This window comes from Diachasmimorpha longicaudata, chromosome 10, assembly GCF_034640455.1.
Source record: "Diachasmimorpha longicaudata isolate KC_UGA_2023 chromosome 10, iyDiaLong2, whole genome shotgun sequence".
Classification (NCBI taxonomy): Eukaryota; Metazoa; Arthropoda; class Insecta; order Hymenoptera; family Braconidae; genus Diachasmimorpha; species Diachasmimorpha longicaudata.
Window position 1 is genome coordinate 3,560,528 of NC_087234.1, and position 22,980 is coordinate 3,583,507.

General features: G+C 36.1%; 4 protein-coding genes, 1 long non-coding RNA gene and 1 other non-coding gene across 10 annotated transcripts in view; 2 read left to right on the forward strand and 4 right to left on the reverse strand.

Moving 5' to 3' along the window:
• LOC135166692 (neuroligin-4, X-linked-like) overlaps nucleotides 1-5,106 on the forward strand; it is a 76,006-nt gene extending 70,900 nt beyond the window's left edge. The window contains exons 8-10 of the mRNA XM_064129215.1: nucleotides 3,162-3,435; nucleotides 3,517-3,663; nucleotides 3,942-5,106. Of these exons, the coding sequence (XP_063985285.1) occupies nucleotides 3,162-3,435; nucleotides 3,517-3,663; nucleotides 3,942-4,573 (1,053 nt within the window). The 3' untranslated portion in view covers nucleotides 4,574-5,106. The remainder of the gene's footprint in view (nucleotides 1-3,161; nucleotides 3,436-3,516; nucleotides 3,664-3,941) is intronic.
• Nucleotides 5,107-5,350: 244 nt separating this feature from the next.
• Nucleotides 5,351-8,139, reverse strand: LOC135166698 (la protein homolog). Its single transcript, XM_064129229.1, has 6 exons — nucleotides 7,771-8,139; nucleotides 6,960-7,313; nucleotides 6,531-6,761; nucleotides 6,160-6,411; nucleotides 5,836-5,974; nucleotides 5,351-5,625 (listed from the first exon to the last, which is right to left on the reverse strand). Exons 1-6 carry the CDS (start codon nucleotides 7,960-7,962, stop codon nucleotides 5,540-5,542), a joined length of 1,254 nt encoding a protein of 417 aa, XP_063985299.1. The 5' UTR covers nucleotides 7,963-8,139; the 3' UTR covers nucleotides 5,351-5,539.
• LOC135167097 (small nucleolar RNA U6-53/MBII-28) lies at nucleotides 5,705-5,787 on the reverse strand. The gene has a single exon (XR_010299796.1). It is a non-coding gene; the product is annotated as a small nucleolar RNA U6-53/MBII-28 (small nucleolar RNA).
• Nucleotides 8,140-8,247: 108 nt separating the features above from the next.
• Nucleotides 8,248-22,980, forward strand: part of LOC135166704 (uncharacterized) — a 49,940-nt gene continuing 35,207 nt past the window's right edge. The window contains exon 1 of the long non-coding RNA XR_010299736.1: nucleotides 8,248-8,646. This is a non-coding gene — a long non-coding RNA (uncharacterized LOC135166704). The remainder of the gene's footprint in view (nucleotides 8,647-22,980) is intronic.
• Nucleotides 8,940-10,471, reverse strand: LOC135166699 (serrate RNA effector molecule homolog). Of its 2 annotated transcripts, none has more exons than XM_064129231.1 (3): nucleotides 10,187-10,471; nucleotides 9,952-10,062; nucleotides 8,940-9,881 (listed from the first exon to the last, which is right to left on the reverse strand). In XM_064129231.1, exons 1-3 carry the CDS (start codon nucleotides 10,189-10,191, stop codon nucleotides 9,209-9,211), a joined length of 789 nt encoding a protein of 262 aa, XP_063985301.1. In that variant the 5' UTR covers nucleotides 10,192-10,471; the 3' UTR covers nucleotides 8,940-9,208. The 2 variants fall into 2 exon arrangements, with proteins under 2 accessions (XP_063985301.1, XP_063985300.1); XM_064129230.1 differs by having other exon boundaries at nucleotides 8,940-9,884; nucleotides 10,187-10,466.
• On the reverse strand, nucleotides 10,685-22,494 carry LOC135166695 (sialin). 4 transcript variants are annotated; one of them, XM_064129221.1, is made up of 12 exons: nucleotides 22,203-22,494; nucleotides 21,991-22,120; nucleotides 16,432-16,544; nucleotides 16,270-16,322; nucleotides 15,929-16,128; nucleotides 15,593-15,829; nucleotides 15,394-15,478; nucleotides 13,919-14,133; nucleotides 13,399-13,548; nucleotides 13,113-13,245; nucleotides 12,668-12,909; nucleotides 10,685-12,514 (listed from the first exon to the last, which is right to left on the reverse strand). In XM_064129221.1, the coding sequence occupies exons 3-12, from the start codon at nucleotides 16,446-16,448 to the stop codon at nucleotides 12,290-12,292; spliced, it is 1,557 nt and encodes a 518-aa protein (XP_063985291.1). In that variant the 5' UTR covers nucleotides 16,449-16,544; nucleotides 21,991-22,120; nucleotides 22,203-22,494; the 3' UTR covers nucleotides 10,685-12,289. The 4 variants fall into 4 exon arrangements, with proteins under 4 accessions (XP_063985291.1, XP_063985289.1, XP_063985292.1 ...); XM_064129219.1 differs by lacking the exon at nucleotides 21,991-22,120; XM_064129222.1 differs by lacking the exons at nucleotides 21,991-22,120; nucleotides 22,203-22,494 and adding an exon at nucleotides 20,595-20,613.

A 22,980-nucleotide genomic window follows, 5' to 3' on the forward strand; every position in this document is an offset into this window, starting at 1 on the left:
ATCGAGGGTTTTCGTCATCTAGTGTGATTTTCTCTTAGTTTTAGGAATTTAGAAATGGTGAAATTTGCAAAATTAATTCTTTAATCAAGTCAAGAATTTATACTGAAGTTTTTATCAGGAGTTTTTATTTTCCGATGGAAATTTAAAAAATAGAGTAGGGAAATCTTATGGTAGAAACCTCGATGAAGTTTAACGCAGATTTCCAGGAAAAATTCTTGAAAGCTCTCATCCGGCAGCTCATTAAAAAAAGCTGTACCTGATAATCAGCCGTCATTACCGTAATTAACATCACTCCATTAATTACTACCCCATGTTTACACGTCCCATAAAATCCTTATCACTCTGACAATACACAATAGAGTATTCATACACGATAAATAAGAGGGCACACTCGATTCAGCCTGAAAGAACTCTTTTCTCTCCTTTCTTATGAACCAAAGATTCTTTATCTCCTTCACTTTTTTTTCTCCTGCATTTTCCCTTTTTTCGGTCTAGTTGTGGATAAGTTGGGTGAATGAGACTTTCTTTCACGTCAGATTCTGCACTCGAAATGGGCGGAAAGGAGAGGAGCGTGTGGCCCCACCGGAGGCGATGCTCAGACGCGAGTTTCTTTTGCCCTACCTTCAGCCCATATCCCAAAGTCCCTTTTATATCCATTATATACGAGGTCTCTTTATTTTTATTTTTATTTCTTTATACCAACGTTTTCTTCGCCGTTGATAAAAGCGTATGTGTGCAATTTTTATACCCTCGCCTCTAAAGGCACTCGGGAACACTTTTCAAACTCATGTGAGTGAAGGAGGCAAATGTTGTAAACCGGGTTGAGATTTTCTAGATTTATCATTTATAAGGTTTGTAAATTGTTACTCTCAAAGCAACGAACAGAAGGATTTTTTTCAATTTGTAGGAAAATGAAATTGAAAGTTTTGCTGTAGCATAAAATTTCTGTTGAAATGAATTTTTTATTCAGTTTTCGACAGCTTTGAGAAAAAAAGATTGACGACTGCACTTTGTGATTTTTTTTAACAATTCTTTTTATGGATTTCGATATGGCACATTGAATTTCCGATTCTTTGGGACGAAATCAATGTATTGAAAGAATTTTCCCTCGAATCGAGGGACAGTGTTGGAGCTGAGAGCATTGCCAGCGAAATTTAATTGAAAAATGGCAAAGTGCGCAGTGAATTTCGGAAAATTTGATTTAATTTTATTATTAAGATCTGGTATTTGTGTTCAACACAGCGGTAATCACCATTTCATGGGGAATAATCGTAAGTAGAAGGCATGAAAGTAGGGAAAGTGCAGGCGGAGCATTCAAACATCCATAACTACTCATTAGCTGGATGAAGATATACTCAAATAGGTCCCATTGAGAAGCTCTTACCGAGTTTTCTCAAATGGTCCATTACGCATTCTCCCCGGAGCGATTCTCCACTAGATAAACTTTGGTTTATTCAAAAAAATATCTAGGTGTGAATGAGTCCATTTTGAAAATGATGAATTATCATGAGTTTTTACTACGAGAGTGGAGCAAAATTATCAAAGAAATCCTGTACAATTCATTGAAATAAAGTATTAAATTCTACTTTTGCAATTTAATGATAATTTCCAACGTCTTTATTCATATTTTATAACACACAATGGAGACCTCCGAAAAAAAACATCTCGAGAAAATAATTTCGACAGATCATTCAACATCTTATAAATGTTCTATTAAAATATCAAATTCTAAAGTTTTGACGCTTTATGGATTTATTAAATCGCCATGAAAGTGAGTGGTGAAGCATAGGTCCATGAATTAAGCTCGAGGGCAAACAAGTTTTCGTGAAGAGACTATGCCTTGACGTTCGTATTTAAGGGAAAATTTGGAGGGAGTTGGGTGGGAAGAATAAGAAGCGAGTGGAGAGAATAGGGCGAGGAAGCGGGAGTGAGCCACTTAGGACTACGGGTTAACTCCATTAAATCGGTGGATGAAAGGGAGTGGGGGATCAAGCCGTTCACCCTTCACTATCCACCAAAGTTTACAGAAGACGCTTTTGGGTGAAAACCCACCCTTTCAGCCTGGCACTCCACACTTCATTTCATCAAGACCAACATCTCTCTAGCCTTTACCGATCTCCCAACCCCTTTTTTACGTCAAACTTTGCATGTACAAGACGGGGATTTTATCGTGATTCCAGATAAAAATAGAATTAGGGTGTTTTTATGGCTAAACAAATTAGGGAAGAGTTAATCAAGATGGAATGGAAATTACAAATTTTATGCTTGACTTTTTCCCAGTCTATTCATTTTAAATGTCAATTAAAAAATTGGTGGCTTTCATTTATCGAGGGAAATGGCAAAAGATATAATTAATTTGTCTTTTATTCGATGAATGTTTCCGGTCGTTGGAATAGGAATATGAATGATGATGACGTTTACGCCTTTTAAAAGCTAATTAGGAACTGAGGGAGTTTTATTAATCGAGAATAATTGGGAAAATTTAATTTATGTTACTTTAAAAGTTGAGTTTTTCTTCGGATAAATGAGGGGCTTTGACAGTAATTATATTGCAAATTGAAGGATTTTCTTGAATAATGTTAGTTGATTATGAATTTATTGATTCTGTAGTATTCCATCGACGAGCGCAAAATAAATTTACTTTCTGTTCAGTGATTGATGAGAGCTGGATATCAGACATCAGATCACGTAGTTTTTATTATTAAATAAATTGCGGAAAGGGCTGATCCGGTTGGAATATAAATGAGGTTGACTTTTACCTCTTGACTTTTTCCGCAGTTTACTCATTTTAAAACCTAATTAGGAATTAAGGAAGTTTTATTAATGGTGAGTAATTGGAAAAATTTAATTTATGTTACGGCAAAAGTTCTAACTTTTAATTTTGACGGCAGCCTCCAGTTTGATACTGATTACATTGCGGATTTCTGCAGTTTCTTGAATGAAATTCTTAATTATAGACTCACTAATTTCATTTTATCCTGCCAAAAATATATTACATAATTGAAAAAATTTACTTCACATTATTCGACCTGGAATACCACTTCATTTATATTAATTTATTTCGTCTAAAATTTAAAAAATTCATTCCGCATTTCTCCCGAGATCTTCGCGATAAATTTTCCGATTCAGGAGAAAAAAAAAGAATTTTTCTTTTTGTTTAGCGTCTGGGCAGTGTTCGCGGTGAAGATATCGCCTACATCTTCGGCCTGCCTCTCATCGCAGGCGGGCCTTTCTTCCCCCTAAATTACAGCCGACAGGATCAAGGAGTTGCCGAAGCTGTTCTAACATTTTTCACAAACTTTGCCAAGACTGGAAATCCAAACGCCCCCCACAACATTGAATCCGTGGACTACGGTACAGTTAAAGAAAAAGCACGATTTCGTGGTCTCACGTGGGATCAGTACGAGACTGGCTCGCAATTCTACTTAACAATAGGTGAGTTTTTTTCATTCTTTTTTGCTCCTCCACTAAAACGAGGAAAAGAACTTGATCGTAATTCGAGGATTTTATGTGCAGCGCAAAAACCGAGGATAAAGAGCCACTACCGGGGTCATAAAATGGCAGTGTGGCTCAATCTAATTCCCCAACTCCATCAGCCCGGTGACGAGGATGTATCAATGCGTCACCATCACTTCAGGGAGCATGGGGATCATCTCTATGCGGGTAAATAAGCAAATTATATCGTGATAGATGTACAGCTGTATTACTGATTGGCAATCCCTAACCGAGGGAATATAATTTTGTGATTTGTATTCAAGCTGGGGAATACGTTCATTTCATGGAGATAATGAGGTCACAGAAAATTAGAAAATTCCTCCCCGTAATTCTCGTATTCGCGAAAATACGCTGAAACATCGGTATCTATTAAATACCAAACGATCCATCTTCCCCGATTTCTCCAATTCCTCTGTCTCTGTTCTGTACATTTTCTTTTTCTCCAGGAGCAGTACGTGATGAATGGCACACCCCAGTGCCCCTAATAGCCACAACGCGTAGCAGTACATCATCAACCACCTGCACAACATCAATATCCGAGGGCTCGAGTACCCCCGACGTAACATCAGTCTTAAACGAGAGAAAAGACAGTTACGAGCAGCTTGCATCTCGTCAATTCTACAGTACAACGACAGCCCTGGCGATAACAGTGGGTGTAGGTTGCATCCTTCTCATTCTAAACATGTTGATATTCGCTGGTATTTACTACCAAAGAGACAGAGACAAGAAGCGCGCTGCACTGGAGTGCATGTCAAACGGTCAGGAATCACTGCCAATGACAACGAGACCCACTAACAAAACCGATGATAATCCACCCCCATCTCAGGAGCCTCCGCCCTCCTACACGACCCTAGCCCGTCCCCCCACCATTCAAGAGTCACCAATCGATGATTCTGGCCATCAGGAGGGCCTGAAAGAGCGCCAGGACGAGGATGTTCACGAGAATAACAGGGGAAATGTTGGTAATTCGATTCATAAGGACACAACACCCCCTAAGCCACCGACGAGAACCACCAGCTCTCTCAGCACTGGTGGTACCATCAAGAAACGAGTTCAAATACAAGAAATATCTGTATAGCATTAGGGAATGCCCCAGGGGGGCAACAAATCCAAGCACGTGACATTTGTCGAGGTAGATGAACATGTGGAAGACACGAGATTCTAAAGAAAATTATCCTTTGTGCTTGGATTATTAAATTTTGTACTCTGATTGTGACTTATTTGTTTGTGGACACTATCGATCAGTACGATATTATACATTGGACCAATCTGAATTATAACAGTGGTTAGGATATAACTTCATTGAGTAATTAACATTGACTTAACATTGTGTCTCGTGTGAAAGTGGCTCGAGTGAACAGGTGAACGAGTTCGTTGCTGGTGGGGGAGTGATGAAAAAAACTATTGCAATTTGGAGACTTTCCATTGATCTTGAGAGTGCTTTTTTTCTATTTCGTGGAGGGAAGAACTACTGATATATAATCGCACCGTCTTTTCATATGCAAATGAGTAACTGTGGTTTAGAGGTATTGCTGATAAAAATATCTTTCTATTTGAGGTAAAACGTATGATGATAACAGTATGAATAAAAGATTTTTCTTTAGAAATCAATGATTTTCGTGTTTTATTGGCTTTTTCTTGTGTTTCTCCTTTAGTTCAATTTTGATATTGAAAACACGAATGATTCCTCGACTTATTCTCCACCTATATAAAATGTGAAAAAGATTCTCAGCAGGCCTATCAATTTTCGATGAATTTTAACATTCTGCTTAACAGGTGAAATTGATGTAATCTTCAACACTTCGCAAGACAGGTCAATATTTGTAAGTAACAATGTGACAACAATAAACACGAATTTATAAAGCTCATGAATTTTAATGAAAACTGACATATACATATTCTCTTAAGATAATGGTATTCAAATCCTGAGTAAAAATTATGGGATAGAAGCTTAGTTTTCAAAACTAAGGAACGTAAAGAAGTGATCAGAATAAGAACAAAAAATATTAATTCGTTATTTTTAACAAAACGTACTGAAAATCAATTATGAAGTCTTAGCAGCTTTCTTAGATGAGACATCACGAAGTGGACTGCCACCCCGCTTCTTGCCTCTGGCACCTCCACCACGCCCTGAAGAGAATAAAATGAATATTCAATTAATTCAAAAGTTAACAGAATATTTTTTCTCTTTTTATACTTGTCGAAAGTTGATCATCAGTTTTTCTAAAGTATTTTCAACTCAGCGAGATCCTGCAGATCCCTCAGTATTAGCATGGCAATTCATCACATGACCATTTTTAATAAAAAAATTACAATGAGACTAATGGAACGGAAATTTACCTCTCTTTGGTCGGCCACGCTTGTTATTCTTTATTTTCTGTTTTTTCTGGTTCATCTGCTCCTTGACTTTTTTCAGGTACTCCTCCTCCTCCTCACCCTCGAGAAGATGGACGTCCAGTTTACTCGTCTTGACTGTCAACTGAAATGAAAGAAAAGGGAATATAATAAATCATAACAGAAGCATTCAATTTAGTATTACATTTGTTTATATTATTTATATCAACAAGATTTTGATTTTTAAATTTCTCCCCACATTCTAATAGACAAATTGAACCATTGAAAACTGATAATTCCAAGGAACTATCAAGTCTTTAAATATTTTACCTGTTTATCGACAAATTTCTTGAAAACCTTCGTAGCAGTGCCCGCTCCACGAAAACGTATCTTACCGCCTGTGTTTCCCTTCTCATAATCCATATAAGCAATTTCTTCTGGACTAATCTCTGCAAATTTGGCTAAAGCCGCCTTGATGTCCTCCCTCAGAGTGCCTTCCCCAGCCCCTGTGAAACTTAAAACTGCACCTGTGGGTAAGGGGAATTCATCTTCAGGCTCATCTGTCTCCATAGTTTCTTCTTCCTAGAGTAGAAAAAAATCGATTATGAAGAAAAATGTGGAGGGGATTTGCGCCAGTATTTGTACGAAATTATTACAGAGAATAAATTTGTGGATGGCATAATCATTATGCTCCTTTTTACCTTTTCAGTCTTCTTTGCTTTCCCCTCTCCTCTTTTGTTCTTCCTTCCTTCAGCCTCTTTCTTCTTCTCAAGCAGATAATCATTCTTCCATTTTCTAATGAGCTCCTTATCTTCATATTTAACCGACTCCCGAGCCATGAAATCTTTCGCACCCTCCAGGGTCTCAAACTGGATGAAGATTGAACCTTTGAAAAAGAATTGGGTCTTGTCTTTGTCGGGATACCTCCTCATCTAAAAAACATAATGAAACCCTCATTACAATTTGATTATCGTCTCTAAACGTGAGAATTGGAGTAATTAGTTACACTATTCCATCACCGAAAGGATGTAGTAACTCACTCTATCAAAACAAATAGTTTTAATATGAAACTCTTTATGAATTTTTTAGGAGCTGCTTTTTTGTATTGACTTGGCAATAAAGATACTCACGAAAATTGTTTCATGAGAGGGAAAGTCTTTGAAAAACTCCTTGAGAATCTGGACAGTGGTTCCCTGCAGTGGGAAGCCCTTGCAGTAAACAGATCTCTCCTCCCCGGCCTTTTTGTAAGCTTCATCGTACACTGGCAGTGGCTTCTCTGGATTGCGTCTGATCTTCTTCTTATCGGCTGAGACCTCCATGAGTTCACTACTCTCAAGCGCCTTCAGAATGGTCTCTACGTTCTGACTGATAGTTGCCAGAGCTTTGAATTTCAACATTATGCTCATTGGAATCCATCCCTCGTCCAGTTTCACTTGATCAATGAGGAATTTATCCCGTTGCATGTTGCAATTACCAAAGTAAAACTAAATAAATAGAAAGAGGGAGTTTAGAGCAATCAGAAATTCGAATCGTCTACTTATTTTGTTAATTAAGAACTTGCAAATGAGAGAAGTGCAATTTTCACATTTTTATCTGCTCTCATCGCGTTCTATTCTTTTTAAAAATCGATTTAACTTTATTTATTATCTCAGTTATTAGAAAATCAAGACCCCAAACCAATATTTCTGTAAAACACTATCTTGTCGAAAGAAGAGAAGCAAAATGAGCACAACAAATAAAAAACACATTCTTCAAATATTTCCTGAATAATTCTTGAATAATAATGAATGATAAATGTTTCATAAAAAACAGAAACAGCAGAAAAAAAAGAACTATCAACAGATTTTCAGGTGATTTGTTTGCCTTCAAACGTGTTTTGCACAAAGAGAAGCTTCGCAAGTGAGGTTAGGTAAGCTGATTGGGCATGCACCACGGTCTTACCTCAATTTGTGATTTTATTTTCTCCAAAAGCTCTGGAGATGCTGCCTCTTGATTCTCAGCAGCTTCTGTCGCCTCCTCTGGTGCTTTTTCACCGACATTTTCCTTAGTTTCCATGGCTTCAACTTTTTCCTCTACCACCGGCTTCACTTCTGGGGCCACCAATGGCTTCTCTTCGGATTTTCCGTTCTCCATAATTAATTCAATAATTTATACTTGTACAAAAATATTCTCCGAGATAAACTAAACAATTTATCACTACTCCGATGATTTGGTGATTCGGAAATATTATGGTTTACCAGCTTTTGGGTCTAATAAACACGTGTTGAACTTCACGCCTGCACGAGCCAAACACATCTACGGTCAGGATGGGAAGTGACGACATGGGACATTGTGTCGTTGCGTGTGGTTCGGGGGAGTTCGGGAAATGTCCGCTGCCGGCAGAGCTCTTACGCGCATGCGCGCTAATGGCGATGCCTCTGAGGTAACGAAGTGCGTCGTAGAGAAGGACAAATGCCGCCGAGTTGTTTTTGTGAATAAATTGGTGAAAAATTATTGAATTAAAGGATGTGAAGTGTTATGTGAGTGTAAATAGAGAGTTTAAGTGTTTACGCAACGAGTTTTCGGGGCCCTGGATGTGTAGTTGAGACAAACAATGTGGTTTCACTGAAAGGGAGACCGAATGCTGTGTTTGAAGGCGAAGTGCGTCGGTTAGACAAAGGCGAGTGCCATAGTTTTGTTTGTGTAAACGCAATAGTGAAAAATAATTATTGCAAAGTGGGTGAAGTGGTGTGTGAGTAGGAAATAGGATATTCGGATGCATAATTCACGGATTTTTTGGATTTTGGAGGTGTCCAGGAGACAAAGACCGGGTGAAACGTGAGTTTATTTTCATTATCAATTCGTGAAAGCAAATGCTGAATTACAATAGACTCTATTTTCTGTTGTCCTGGGGAAATACGAAAATGTCCTATAAACAGCAGAAATTGTTTAGTAATTCCTGTTGGAATTTTGACCCAATCGACGATTTGATTTGAATTTCTTTGCATCGACTGCACTTCCGGAAGTGATTTCCGCGGGAAACTTCAAAGAAGTGATTTTTGGGTAGAGGAATTACCGTGCGAGGGGTGCTATTTTATTTTCTAGGACTAATGCGAAGAGAATTTTGAGAATTCATTGAAAATTATTCAGTTTAATTGGGGAGAAATTTCTTTAAGTTGACGTCACAATTTTTGCAATAAACAAATTTAATGAAACAACTAAAAGCGCCTGGAAAAATACCCTTGAGTCGTCGAACTACAAAAATGATGAAATGACACAAATAATGAATTGATATGTCATTGACAATAGAAATGACATACTTTAACAATGTTTCTTCCATTTTTTTTATTTATAAGAAGCTACAAAAAATGAATTAGACTTTCGAATAAAAATCGAAAAATCAACGCCTGCAATTCTTTCCCAATGGATCATCATCATTAGTTCTCGCTTCACAACTGTCTTGTTTAACATCATCTCCTTCTTCTTCATCAATTTCGACATTCAGGATCTCCATCTTTTCCTTTTCAGTATTTTTTTCATCCAAAATCTCTCTATCCTTCCTGTGTTTCGAATTTTTCTTCGACCCCCATTTTTTGTATTTATTTTTCTTCTCATTTTCCCTCGAAGATTCATTTTCCTCTACATCATTTTCACTCCTTTTCTGCTTCTTTGTATTTTTCTTGGGGGATTTCTGCTTCTTGGGCTTCCTCTCTTCACTTTCCACTGAATCTTCGTCCTCAGAGGACCTGGATTTCTTGCTTTTTTTCTTCGAAGGCTTTAATGAACCCTCCTTCTCACGTGCTGGAGGTTCTTCATCGTCATCATCAGACACGTCGTCAGGAGTCTCAGTTGACTGTTTATTCTTCTTAGATTTCTTTTGTTTTTTGCTAGACTTTTGGATCTTATCGACGTCACGTTCGTCAACAGCTTGATCCTCATCATTATTCGAATCTAGTTCGTCGCCATTCTCTTCATCTTCCGGAATATTGTCCACCGGCGCTTGTTTCTGATTTTCATTTTTCTTTTTTTCATTCACCTTCACTTTGGCTTTCTTCGACGGCTTTTCGTCGCCCCTGCTACCAAATTTAAAATAATTAATGAGTGAAGAAATAGCTCTGTTATTTCCATAGCTCATTTATTTACCTGGAATCATAGCTCTCTACATCTCGCTTCTTCTTTTTATACTCCTTCTTGGCTGAACCAATTTCAGTCATCAGCATTACACAGATAATTATAGCAAAAACACAGGCGAGACTACAGAAACAAAAAATAAAGATCTCAAAATCGATAATCGATAAGTGAAAAAATATTAAAACTTAGAATTTTTCGTTAATATTTTAGATCTACATATTTTTTTTAAAGTATGATTTTTACTTACCGCATCTTAGAATGAATGGCCCATCAATTACTGTCAAACAACTTGAATTACGCCCCAATAAACTCGCAGAATCGTAACAGCACGCCTAGCCAAGCCCCACAAAACAGAATAATTCGTTGCGCAGTCCTTTATACTCCTGATACAAGTGAAATTTACCTAGTGATTAATAATCCCTCGCCAAACATAATAACTCTATTCTGTTATGACTGTTTTAGTCTCCAGAGGACGACGATCTGATGAATTTCAGACGTTAAATTACGAGATAAAGAGGTCAGAGTTGTGTTCTGCGGAATGTTTTCTTTGAAATCCAACGTTCATTGAATTTTTTCAATACGGAAAAGTTGTACTTCAATTACGTAAAATCTCTGATACCATCTACAAATATTCACGACCTAGCTATCTGGTTCTCCCCTGATTTCCTTATCAGTTATAGAATGATTGATATACAATTTTCGGTGCTCACGAGGTTTGCGAAATAACTTGTTTGAAAAACAATGATTTTTGTAGGAAAATTATATATTTTTTTCGATATTATTAAGTAGTACTGACAGGTCTTTCTCGAGAATTTTACAATATACAATCATACTCGAGTATACGATTAAGGTACATATTTCTCTTAACTATTTTCTTTCAGTAAAACATAAATTTAACAATACTCTGATGAATCCTGATGATTAACAGATTTACAACATTAATTTTGAGGAGATTAAGATTAAACCACAGAGATTGAACATTATTTTTAGATACATCTGGACTGAAGTTGTGAAACAACTAATGGAACATCTCATCAACAATTTAATGAGTTATCTCTGTGAATAAAAATTAAACATTATTGACATATCAATGATTTAATTCCATAATCAAAATTAAGGGCAATAAATTCAGTTTCATGTGTAATTTTGAGTTTCACGACTTCAATGCAGGCATAATTCGAGCAATTATTCCATTGGTATACCCATCACCAAATCGTCGACTTTCATTTCATTTGATCATTGAAAAAAGATTTATGAAAATGAGAACATGTCATTTATTCGATGCAAGATGAGTGAAGTTTGTTCGTAGATGCTAATGCAAGGCACTGATAAGATTAGTACTTCATCTTGAATGTGCTACATGTTTTAAAATCTTGTCATGTTACATTTATTTCATCAGTTTATCGACGTTTAAACACAATCACCGTCACATTGTGACGAATAAAGAATAGTAATTAGCTATACAAAAATTTTTAAAGTGAGAAAACTTAAGTATATTTTGACATTGAGATAAAAAGTTTGATGAAAACTTACTCACACTTGCTATTTTTTTTATTCAATCTATTAACTAATAAGTAATGTTGAATATGTTATTCATTTTTATGTTATTACGTGAAATTCACTTGGTTTTCATCTTTAATCAGTAATTAACTTTTTCATACAAATTCTGATCACAGAAATTACAGAGATTGGCAGACAGGACATTCCATATAAGTACCTGACTGATTTATCTATACTTGTGCTCATTGTACTCAGTGAAATTCACACAATGAAATTTTAAGTATTCGAGTATTCCATGAACCTGAGAATCCCCAAAAATAATTTGAATTAAGTCTCAATACATTTTGCGTATTATTTTTTTACCAGAATTCGTTTCATTTAGGAATTCTATATTAACTCGATTTTTTAATTCATAGACTTTTCTCTATTAACAATCTCTTTTCCTATTGGAAAGTATTCTGAAATCAAAGCAGGCAATTTTTCCTTCAATTTAGATATTATTAAAATTGCGCCTTTAGTAGAGGAAATAATTTGCAAGATTTCGGAGCAGTGTTTTTGATTCATGACAAGGCATTTTATAGGCTCTTGTCCTTGTTTTCCTCCGAGACAGCTTTATTCAACTAAAAATAATAATTATTTCTATTTCAAATGATCGTAATAGTAAAGAAAGAAATTTCCTTTTCCTCCTGAAGGCAAATAACTTTCTGATTTTAGTAATAGTATTCTTGATTCAATGAGAAAAAATCATCTGTGAATTTGTGTCATGTGTTCACTTACAGGCTTCTGCTAGTTCTTAAGAATGTCCCTAGTATTTTTTATAGTTATAAATATACTGTAAAATGTGAATTAACTACGATGGTTCAGAGAGACTGGACTGCCTAGAAATGATTTTCCCATTTTTGTGGAAATTTTCATTGAGTGGCTCGTCATCGTCGCTCATCGGCTGTGGAATTTTCTGATCTGGATAGTTCCATGGTTGTATGTCAGCTGTCCCGAATATTTGGAATATTACGTAGGTCCCACAGGCTATACAACTTGTTAAACCGAAGACTTGTCTCCAGGCTGTCAGAGTTTGCTGTTGAAATATAGAAAAATTCATTTGACTCAATTTTCTATCATGAACTTGGAGACAATTTTTTTTTGAAAAGCACCAATCCTCATAAAAAATATGATAAATTTCAAGCTTAAAAAATTCTTATTCTACATTTTAATTATATAAAATACTTACCCCATCTTGGGTTATAACACCAGCTGCAATTGGTGATAGGAATGAAGCTGTCATGTGAATTGTCTGAGCAAAGGCTAAGACAGGCCCAGCAAAATTCGGTGCAATATCCACAATGCTCGCCATTGCTCCAGCGTATGCTGCTGTGATTAATGTCACAGCTATGAACCAAATAATTAGGGAGAGGATAACGTTACAACCTAGATATCCAATCAGTAGAACAAGAATCCCTGGAATTACTTGAGCTAGAAATAAAAATCGGTCATTAATAAAAAAAGTTTTTTATTCATTGTACTTCGTCTTTTCTATTGAGTTTTGATTTTATTTTTGAAATCATCTCAAGTTTTATATAAGAACTAAGTACTGTGAGTGACTTACATACTCAAGGAATTTTGTGAAAGAACGATAACGAAGGGAAATTATTTCTATTGAATTGAATCCTACTTACAAATTGCTGTGAACAATTTTCGAACGTTGGTCAGTGTCATCATCTGTCGTGTTACGAGAACATCTGCTACGTAGCAGAACACGACTGAGCTTAGGTAACTGCATATAAATGGGACACCAGAAAGTACACCATTCTGGAATGAAAAACAAAAATTGAAGAAATTTTATTTAAATTTAGTAAACTATTCTTTGAAAAGACACAAATATTGATGAAATATTCTATTCAAGTTCGAATATATTTAGGGGAAAGGAGTTTACAAAATTGCATTCCATTACTTAATACTCACAGTTTGAATGTCAAACCCAAGAACGGTTTTCATGTACATTGGTCCGGGAATGATAAACACGTAATGGACCCATATCCTTCCAAAAGTCGTGATTCCAATGGCCCATGCAGGCATCGAGAGTAGCATAGACTTCCACGGAGTTTTCATTCCCTTTAAAAAAGATGAAAATACCATTGAACCTCAATTACTCTATATGCAGCGGTAAAATTGTTTATTGAAAGGCGATTAAATTGATCATTTTCAATCGAGTCTTCACCCACAAAAATGAGTTTAACATTGAGTTTTCCGCTACAATTATTAATTTCTATTCATTGAACCACTTCATGGACTCGACCTGTGGTATGTTGAGTCAATAAAGTCGTTTTATAACTGAACAATAATATTTGCAGGAGAAAATACGATTTTAAATGGTTTTATAGACATAGAGGTCCCATTTTCTTTCAATAAAATTCTACAAAACAAATGCTTGAGGCAAAATTCTCAATTTAATTATCAATCTCATGAATACAAAAGTTCTTACCTCGCTGACTTGGTTTCCAACACTTCCTTGAATGTACCTCAGTTCATGCTGCGTTATCCTTGGATGCGTAGCTGGTGTATCAAAGGCAAAGAAGTACCAAAAGAAGCACCAGGATACCCCGACAGTGCCAGTTGTATAGAAGACGACTCTCCATCCATAATGGGCGATAATAAATCCGCAGAGTGGATACGTAAGGCCGATTCCAAAACTGAACCCTGAATAGAGATAATGCAGCTTGTTAAAGTGTCGCTCACCCCAACGTGAACAATCCCAATGTAGAGGTAGGATGATAACATGAAGATTCCCTCACATAGTAGGGCCATTATGTAAATCTCGTTATCACCAGGCTATTTTTACAATATTCCATTTGGGCCCTGTGTACTCTGCAATGCGATCCAAATGATGTTTTAGTGTGATCGAAAGAGGACAGGAATGGAGACAAACAATGGACAAATAATGATGTTATCAATGAACGAGTGGCAAGTTGACACGCATGAAAATATTGAGTTGAAAAATTCAGCGTTTCCTCGACAAAATTCAATTGGAATTGGCCAATTCTGGGATGAATTTGTTCGATAAATTTGTGATGATCTTGGAAAATTGTCAGTGGAAAGTGTAGAAAAAATTTGATAATTTAATAACTGCAAGTTAATCTTGCAAATTTTTATCATTTGACTACTTTGAAATGCAAAATTCTCGGGAAAATCCAAGGCTACTAATTTAAAATTTCAATTAGCAGTAAAAACGAATAGGTGTCAGATAAAATCAGGCGAATTTATTCTTGAATACTTGATTGATAAACTTGAACTATTGAACTGGAAAAATTATATTTGAAGAATTCGAATGCTTTAGGATTCTAATGTAGAACTGTAATGTTAGACAATTCGAATAGAATATTTTATAGAAAGCGCTGAGTTTCTCCCTCAATTTTTCTTCACATGAAGTGGGACAATGAAACTTCTTGCCTGTAAAATCAACATAAAAATAATGAGTTTAATTATTCTCGTATCTACTTTGCGGTAGTTCTGGCTGATTCAACCAGGCTGGAAGTATACTCTTGCCGTTCTCATGCTGTTGAGCGGTATTTTTTATCACTTGACTGATCGAGTATACCCCTGAGTCCGGACGAATTCAGCAGCACCATTGGCCCTCTAAATTGTAAAAAAAAAAGCACAAACAATTTCTTGATGAGTAACATTCAGATGTTAAAATTTTAACTGAAAATAATTACTGTTTAGATTTGTAAACTGTTCAGTACTGAAAGAATCGTGCGAATATTAGTTTTTGGAGGTTTTTCAACACAATTTGGGGACAAATTATGGAGTTATAATGGGTGTATCGTTTTATGCGAGCTAATTGAAGTTTCACTGTAACACATAAAACATTTTTAGTGGTGCATTTCACTGGTTTTTGCCAGCGGTCAAGGTTTTACGTTTATATTGTCATTATATATGCATAATTGTGAAAATTCTAACCTTGGAAGGAAGACATGAAACGTGAACGTTCCACGGGGGGAATCCAGTGACCCACTATTGCGTACATTGCTGGCCAAGTCAAGCCCTAGAAAATGATAAAAAAATTATAAAAAATTTGGTAATAGATGCATTTGCAAAAACAAGAGGAAATTTTTCAAATTTGCTCAATCAATCGGTAAATTTACAAATGACAACTTACACTCGCAATTCCTTGAATACTTCTCAACGCAATCATAGCAGAATAATGAATGTCAGCAGCAGTGGGTATGAGAAGGCTGCAAATAGCAGTGAGGAGCTGTGAACCTCCAAAAACAGTCTTTGTACCAAAATACTGTGTCAGCACACCACCAACAACTTGGGATAGTATATAACACCAGTAGAAACTGCCAATTATGGCTGATTGCACTGTGGGACTCCAATCAAACTCACCAGAGCCCTGGAAAATTGATGAATTAATTAGAGCCGAAAATAAATACATTGAAAATTATTCTCGTGGTTTCACCACCCTCACAGTTTCGACAGTTATTTTACTCACTTCTCGGGTCCCTTGACTGCTGGTAACATTGGCACTGGCGTCGAAGCAGTAAGCCTCTGTTTTACTGCTATTTTTCTTATCGGAATTCTGCATTTTAGCCATTTCTACCATTGCTAAGTTAATGTCCATTCTCATCATGAAGGAGACGAGAAATCCGGAGAATGACAGCATGTAGAGTACTACTCGTGCTGGCACCAAGTCTGTAAACATTGAGATCAGGGAACTGGGAACTAATTTTTACGGTGGAAAATTAATTGCTTTTAAATTATTTGCGGAGAAATGCTCATAATTTTCGAATGTTCTTTCCAAAATGAAGTTTTGATTTTTTATTTTATTCTCACCTCCAAGCCTGCGAATGCTAAAGCCAGGACGGCTGTACAGATGACTCTCATACCTGTTGATCACAAAATAAATTACATTTAGATAGAAACTGTCTGGACAAATGGTAGCAGTTAAACTTTTTTCATAATTTGCTTATTGCTTGACTTATTGGGAATCCGTACTTTTCAGGATCATCCATTGTTGCGCTCCGATGTAATTGACACCGTGGAAATTGATCGTGTGTTTACCCTCACGAACGAAATGGCACTGCTATGAGCCACAATCACCTCGCGTTCTGAAACAAAAGTCCTTTATCATATATCGTCGGACGATGATGATGCGTTTTTTCCTTCCGAATGGAAGTTTTTTTACATTTCAAGAATTGTATGAATCGCTAAAATGCATTGTACATTTTATCTATTTTGATATAACAAATTTGTAATATTTAAAATTTAACGATGGGCCATTATCGTTCGTGGTTGCAATAATGCGTGGAATTATTGAGAATGTGGCGAGTCAAGGGTTACAAGTTGGGACAAACAATGCCGTCATAAAAGTTGGTAGTTATTCTTTCATGCAGTTTCTCAGGAATTTACATTAACTGAATCATTGATTGCTTGGTGTGCCTTCATAACATCAAACTACGGATTATAGTTGAAATTGACAACAAATAATTCTGCGAAACGTCGGTAGAAATATTGAGTCTAATCGATTACTCGCTTCAGTTAAATCAGAAAAAGATATAATGCCAGCAGAACAATATTAAATAAAAGTATTCAGTAGAGTTTTCTCTGAAATTATGGAAAGTTTTATGGAGAAAATTTACAATTTATGGTGCTATTTTTTCTCACAGAAGAAATGAAGATATCTCTGAACAGAATGATTTATCGAAAAGGCAATGACACTCCGAAATTTCTTGTTACATCCAAATAAATTTTGAGATGTTTAGAAATTCAGAGGAATTTCTTCTTGAATCGTTAAATTGTTAAATAATTGTTATTCTCTTGTATGACTCAAAAAATTCAGTTCCATCGAATGCTGTTGAATACTTGAGAATTCAACCGATTTCCCAACAAATAAAAATACGTAAAAATTCACGTTAATAAGTAATTGGTGAAAGTTCTTATTTTTATTCTTTGAACACTTAGGAATAATTTTCTGCCAGTGTCAAAAAAATTACACATCGAGCAAAAATGCAATTCAAGAAATTTCTCTTCAAGTGTAAATTTCATTACATCGTCCTCTGAAAATCATTAACATTAATAAGACCATTTATAGGCATAACCAGACAGAAGGACGGACTGAATAACAAACCCAGGTATCGTCAATGGGTCACATTCCTGGACTCGTTCCCTTTTTTCAAATTATTCCCCCATGGAAAGCAATCAAAATTCCTGAGACTTCATATCCTGGGCGTGTTTCTCGTGTTATTCCCGTGAAGCCAAGAATATTCCACATACCTCAGCTTTATTGAATGTCAAAGGACATGTTTTCCAATGCAATGAAAAATAAAATTGCACAACCCGAAGATGAGTGGGACGCAAATCTCTTGTTATTTAAATTCTGGATTAATTTAGACCTAACATATGTAACCGGAACCCAACTGCGGTGAGACGGACATGTGCAATTGTCCTAATGCCCGTTTCGCGTTTTGTCATTATCCGGTATCAAACTAATAATGAGGTAATAACAATCGCTATCCAATCGTGAATACTCCAAAATCATATTTTTGTCGATATAAAAATTAATTTTATTAATTATGAAGCAGTTTCATTCAACTTTCCCCATTTTTCCGCAGTTTTTATTTCGCGATGAAAACTAATAAAAAACTGAATAGAATGATCTGTTAAAAAAACAAAACCATTTGTTATTCATCGCATAATCACTGAATTGATGTGAAATTTGAAGGCGGGTGGCGTCTTGACATTGATTTTTTCTAGAAAAATTCTGGACATTCCCTTCGAGTCACTAATAATGTTCGGTGATTATCTGATCATGACTGAACACATTGGTAATTAAACGACAACTCAGGCGGCTCAAGATAAATGAAGAAAAGCACGTAAACCAGAAGCATGACACATTAATAAAACATTAAACTCAAAATGACTGTGCAATATTAGTCATTAACTTTCAATTAAGATGAACTTCACTGGTCGGACAAATAAACTTTTACGGCTTATAAATCACTCAAAGTGATATCAATTATTTCAACCGGTAATATTCAAGAATGTTTAATGATTAATTTATCGGTGATTGACATTATTTAAAGAAAAAAGAATTGAGTGAAAAATATGACCTCCACCTAAAGTCACTTTCCATTGACTCGACACTCCGTTATATACGATAACGACGAGGAAAACTTTCATAAATAAATGAATAACAAAATTAACTGACGGAAACATAACAGTGATAATAAAAAATTATATTTACATTCTGATAAATTCACTTAATTTCTCAGATTAACTCGTTTTTTTTTTCACAGTCGAGTAATGTATGAATGACCACTGTAATCCCGATATATCGAAGTAATCACTAGGGCAGCATGGTCACCACTGACTGCCGGCTTGATTCAAGCCACGAGGCAACGGATGCCTGTCCCATTTCTTCATTTCCACCCTCCAAAACTCCTCCCCCACCTAAACTTCTTACCCCACCAGCGCTTGACAAGCCTGATGGAACCGAAAAGGGTGACGAACGTGCATGACTGTCATTTTGATCATTGATTAGCGCGGTGTGCAGCTTTATTGATATTACAAGGCTGTTTGTGTAGCGAATTGATCAGTTATGCGCATAAATTATTTTTGAATTTTTTTTGCAAAAAGAAGATTTTTTTTTATGGTAATCAGTTATAGGGAATGGCTATTGTGAGAATCGCGGAGTATTCTAAGGTGTTTGTATTGCTTTGGTCTAGATTCTTGATGTATTCAAAATTCAATTCCATTCAGGTCACCAAACTCATGCGACGTGAATTTGAAGGGTAGAAAAGACGTTTTGCTGGGAAAAATACGTTTCCGAGGAGTTTTGAAGAGTTTTTTGTTGATGGGAATTGGCATTTTCAGTAGTATTTTGAGGGATGCCGAATCTCTTGAAGGAAATGAGAGAATTCAATGACAATTGTCTGATAAATTTGGGGGAACGAATTGAAAGAAATTTGATAGGAATTTGATTGACTTTGGAATTATCCAAATATTTTGGTAATTTTTAGATTCGTGGCTTTCGCTACGATGATTATTTAAATCATTAGTTTATAAAAAATTTACAAATGCACGTCATTCAATTGATGAATTCGTAGTCTTCAACTAATTATAAAAAAATCCTTGAAGAACTTCATTATCTCAATATGAAAAATGTAATCCTTAAAACTTATCGCAGCCTTTTATTCTGCCATTGTAAAGCTGAAGGAAAAAGCCCTTTGACAATTCATAACATCAATTTTTATAAAAAAAAATCCCAGAAGACAGAAATTGACACCTGCTGACTCTTCCGGACTTGATAATCATTTTTTACGACGGAAAACGCCACCAGAATGAAATTCTTTCGGAGTTACATTTATCAATTCTATTTTTCCATAAGTTCATCACTTTAATTTTGGAATCTTTGATTATACGGCCATTAAGGGGAATGCGATAATAGGGATCTCTCTCTTTTCATGGAGTAATTGACCTCAGTCATGTGAACGATTCAGGGGATTTGTGTTTGACGGAATTGTATGGGGAGTTTGACTTTAGGGCAATGCCATCACGAGACAACTTGCTTCGTAACGATGATCACGAGTCACTTCGATCACGAGGCGGTTTCTTACACTGAACTTGATGCATCGGTTTAATTTTTACACTGAGAAATAAATATAATGTTGCCATTCGAATATTTTTTGGATAAGAATTTAAAGCGGATTTTGGAATGGAAATTTCGAGCATTTGTTAGTCTAAAACAAATATTATTGGCAAAATTATATTTTTCTCAGTGTCCATCATTTTTTATAAAGAATTCTAGAGTCCGAGAAAGTGGAAGGTTCACATGATTTGGATCTTCATCCAATGTCTAGGTTTTTCAATAGCTTAATTATTACTGCAAGAGGAGTTTAATTAAGAAATAGCCGAGTTTTCACTATTGATTTTTTTTTGGCTAAATTTCTCGAGCTGAATCGCGGAATTTTACCACAATTTAAAATTAATAATTTTAAAATTTGGTAGGAAATTGAAAGTTTATCGCCTCTTATCCTGAATATCAAAGTCCCACTGATAATTCAATTCTACTTTGAGTGTCTATTCGGGGCAGACAGATTTTACACGATATCTTCTATCTACTTCCTGTCAAAACCAAATTTCTGCGAATCGTATCTTACTCTAGTTTGGTTGGAGTGTTCTTCAAGACAGTTGTCGAAAGACTAAACAGTAATGAATGGAAAAGCCCTTTCTGGGGACGCGAACGAAAGGTTTATGATTCTACCCGATCGATCCTTTGTTTAAATCCCAACTCATGTTTCGAATTAAACTGCCCTCGAGTTGGAATTGCAATCGATGACAAATTAGTTTTTCGCCAAAACTATTTACCCCATTATGCCATAAATACTATAGTATTAAGATAATTCACTCCATTTCCCGTGGAGCCTCAACACACGTTTAACACTCTATGAAATCCCAATTCGTAAAATTGTTGCGTCAGTTCGCGAAATCCCAGAAAAAATCAATATTCATTTAATTAATTATGATGGCATTTGCGAACCCCTTCGGGCCAATGAATTCCTCTTCGATTATTGATGAAATGCAAAAAAAAAAATTAACTACGCGTTAAAACTTCGTATGCACTGAACTTCGTGGAAAATTAAGACCTTGGTCTACCGGCATCAATTTTTCCGCAGGGAATCGATATCTGTATGCGCCAGTTACATTATCATTCGCAACAAAGCAATTGTAACCAGAGGGTATCAACTAGAGTTAATTCGCACCGATGCTCATCTGTAAGTTGATATGTTTAACACTGGGAAATCTAATACCGGGGAAGACACGCCCTGGACAACAACAATCTGCTGAATGTGGGTCACCAAACTCATGTGCGGGGTGAATCCGCAGGATAGAAAGGGAGAGTTGTCAGGGTAAATCGATTTTTCGGAGGGTTTTTTCATAGTTATTCTGGGGAATTGAATTCAATAAAATCCATAACGTTCACTGAATATGTTAGTCACATCTGTTATCCGCAAATACCATCGAGTTTCGTAATTTTTCCAAAAATTTTCTCTCCCTGTACTGGATATCGTAATCAGTGAGTAACCAGTGAGTTCCGTAATTTTTACTCACAATTTTTCTGCGAACAATTTTTTCACGATTGTGTTACTGCCAATTTGCAATTTAAAAAATCAACAAACCCTGAAAATTCCTTGGAATTCGGAAAAAATCAATTGAATATGTTCTTAAATTTTTCATTACCTCAGAATTTAGTTAAAGTACTAGAATTCTTTTTTTTGCAACTCAAAAATCTTACCACTAAGTAACAATTCAACCGGATTTCACAAAATATATGAATTTCACCCCTCAATGATTCAACAAAAATTAAAACTGCCACTCGCCCAATTAAATATCCATTAATTGACAATTCAGTGTTAATTTTCGTGCCTCAAAAAAACCCGAAAAATAATAATTTACACCCGAAAAATTGACTGAATAATTCAATTCCCCACCGCTAAATCTCTCCACTATTCGTTTTTTTTTATCACAAATTGTTTCACCCGGTCTAACAATTACCACGTCATGATTAACCATCGCAATATGTTTATTCGATTCGGTCGACGTGATTGCTCTAATTAGCAGTTCGGTAATTCAGTGGCGATGTCATTGTGCCCCGGGACAACCACAACACAAGCGTTAATGCCAACTGCAATTAACGAAATAATAAAAATATAAAAAAATATTATACGAACTATTACGTGATAATGACTACTTCTTTCATAACTCACCTTCATGCAGTGCTTGTGACACGCGATGCAATCGCTGTCCGGCTTTTTCACATTAATCTCCCGCATTTTGGGAATTGACACGTGTTTAACCGGTTGGCTAGTATTCTCGTGAGCTGATTACCCCGTGCAACGAATTTTTATTTCATTAACACCCGCCGAACACTGACAGTTTAGTGGGTGTGATTACTAATGGTATTGGGAGGGGTGATAAGATGGAGGGGGGATGGCCACTGTCAAATGTACCTTTAGCCTGTTAGGTACTGAGGAGCAATGGAACGCCAAAGCACCACGTCGATAAGACTCATGACTCGTCATGTAGTCGCACCATGTATTTAGCCTCGACCTCAGGTTCTGTGACGTCACTCCCATATCACGTGACGACGCGCAGTACTATGGCGGATGGCCAACAAGGGGTGGTAGGGATGGGTGGGCGAATCAATATTCGTGAATTATGCCACAGTGCACTTGGCGGGAGTTTTAAATTTGACTAAGTGCGGAATTGAGAGGGAACTATTCGGAAAAATGTTCCTATACCGCAGCGCCATCTTCTGGAATTCGAAGTAATATCCGGTTTTCTCGAAGTTTGAGGAAATTTTGGGATTTGGGGAGTCTTGGAAGCTGCTGCAAATTTCCGCGGGCTTTTTAGATGTTTCGGATAATACGAGAAATTTTTTTGTTTAGTTTGACTTTTGGGTTTTTTATGGTCACGTGATTTAAGTAAATTATTTTTGGAGTTTTGTATTGTTAATTGAGGAATGGCGTTAGTCTCCGATTTGAA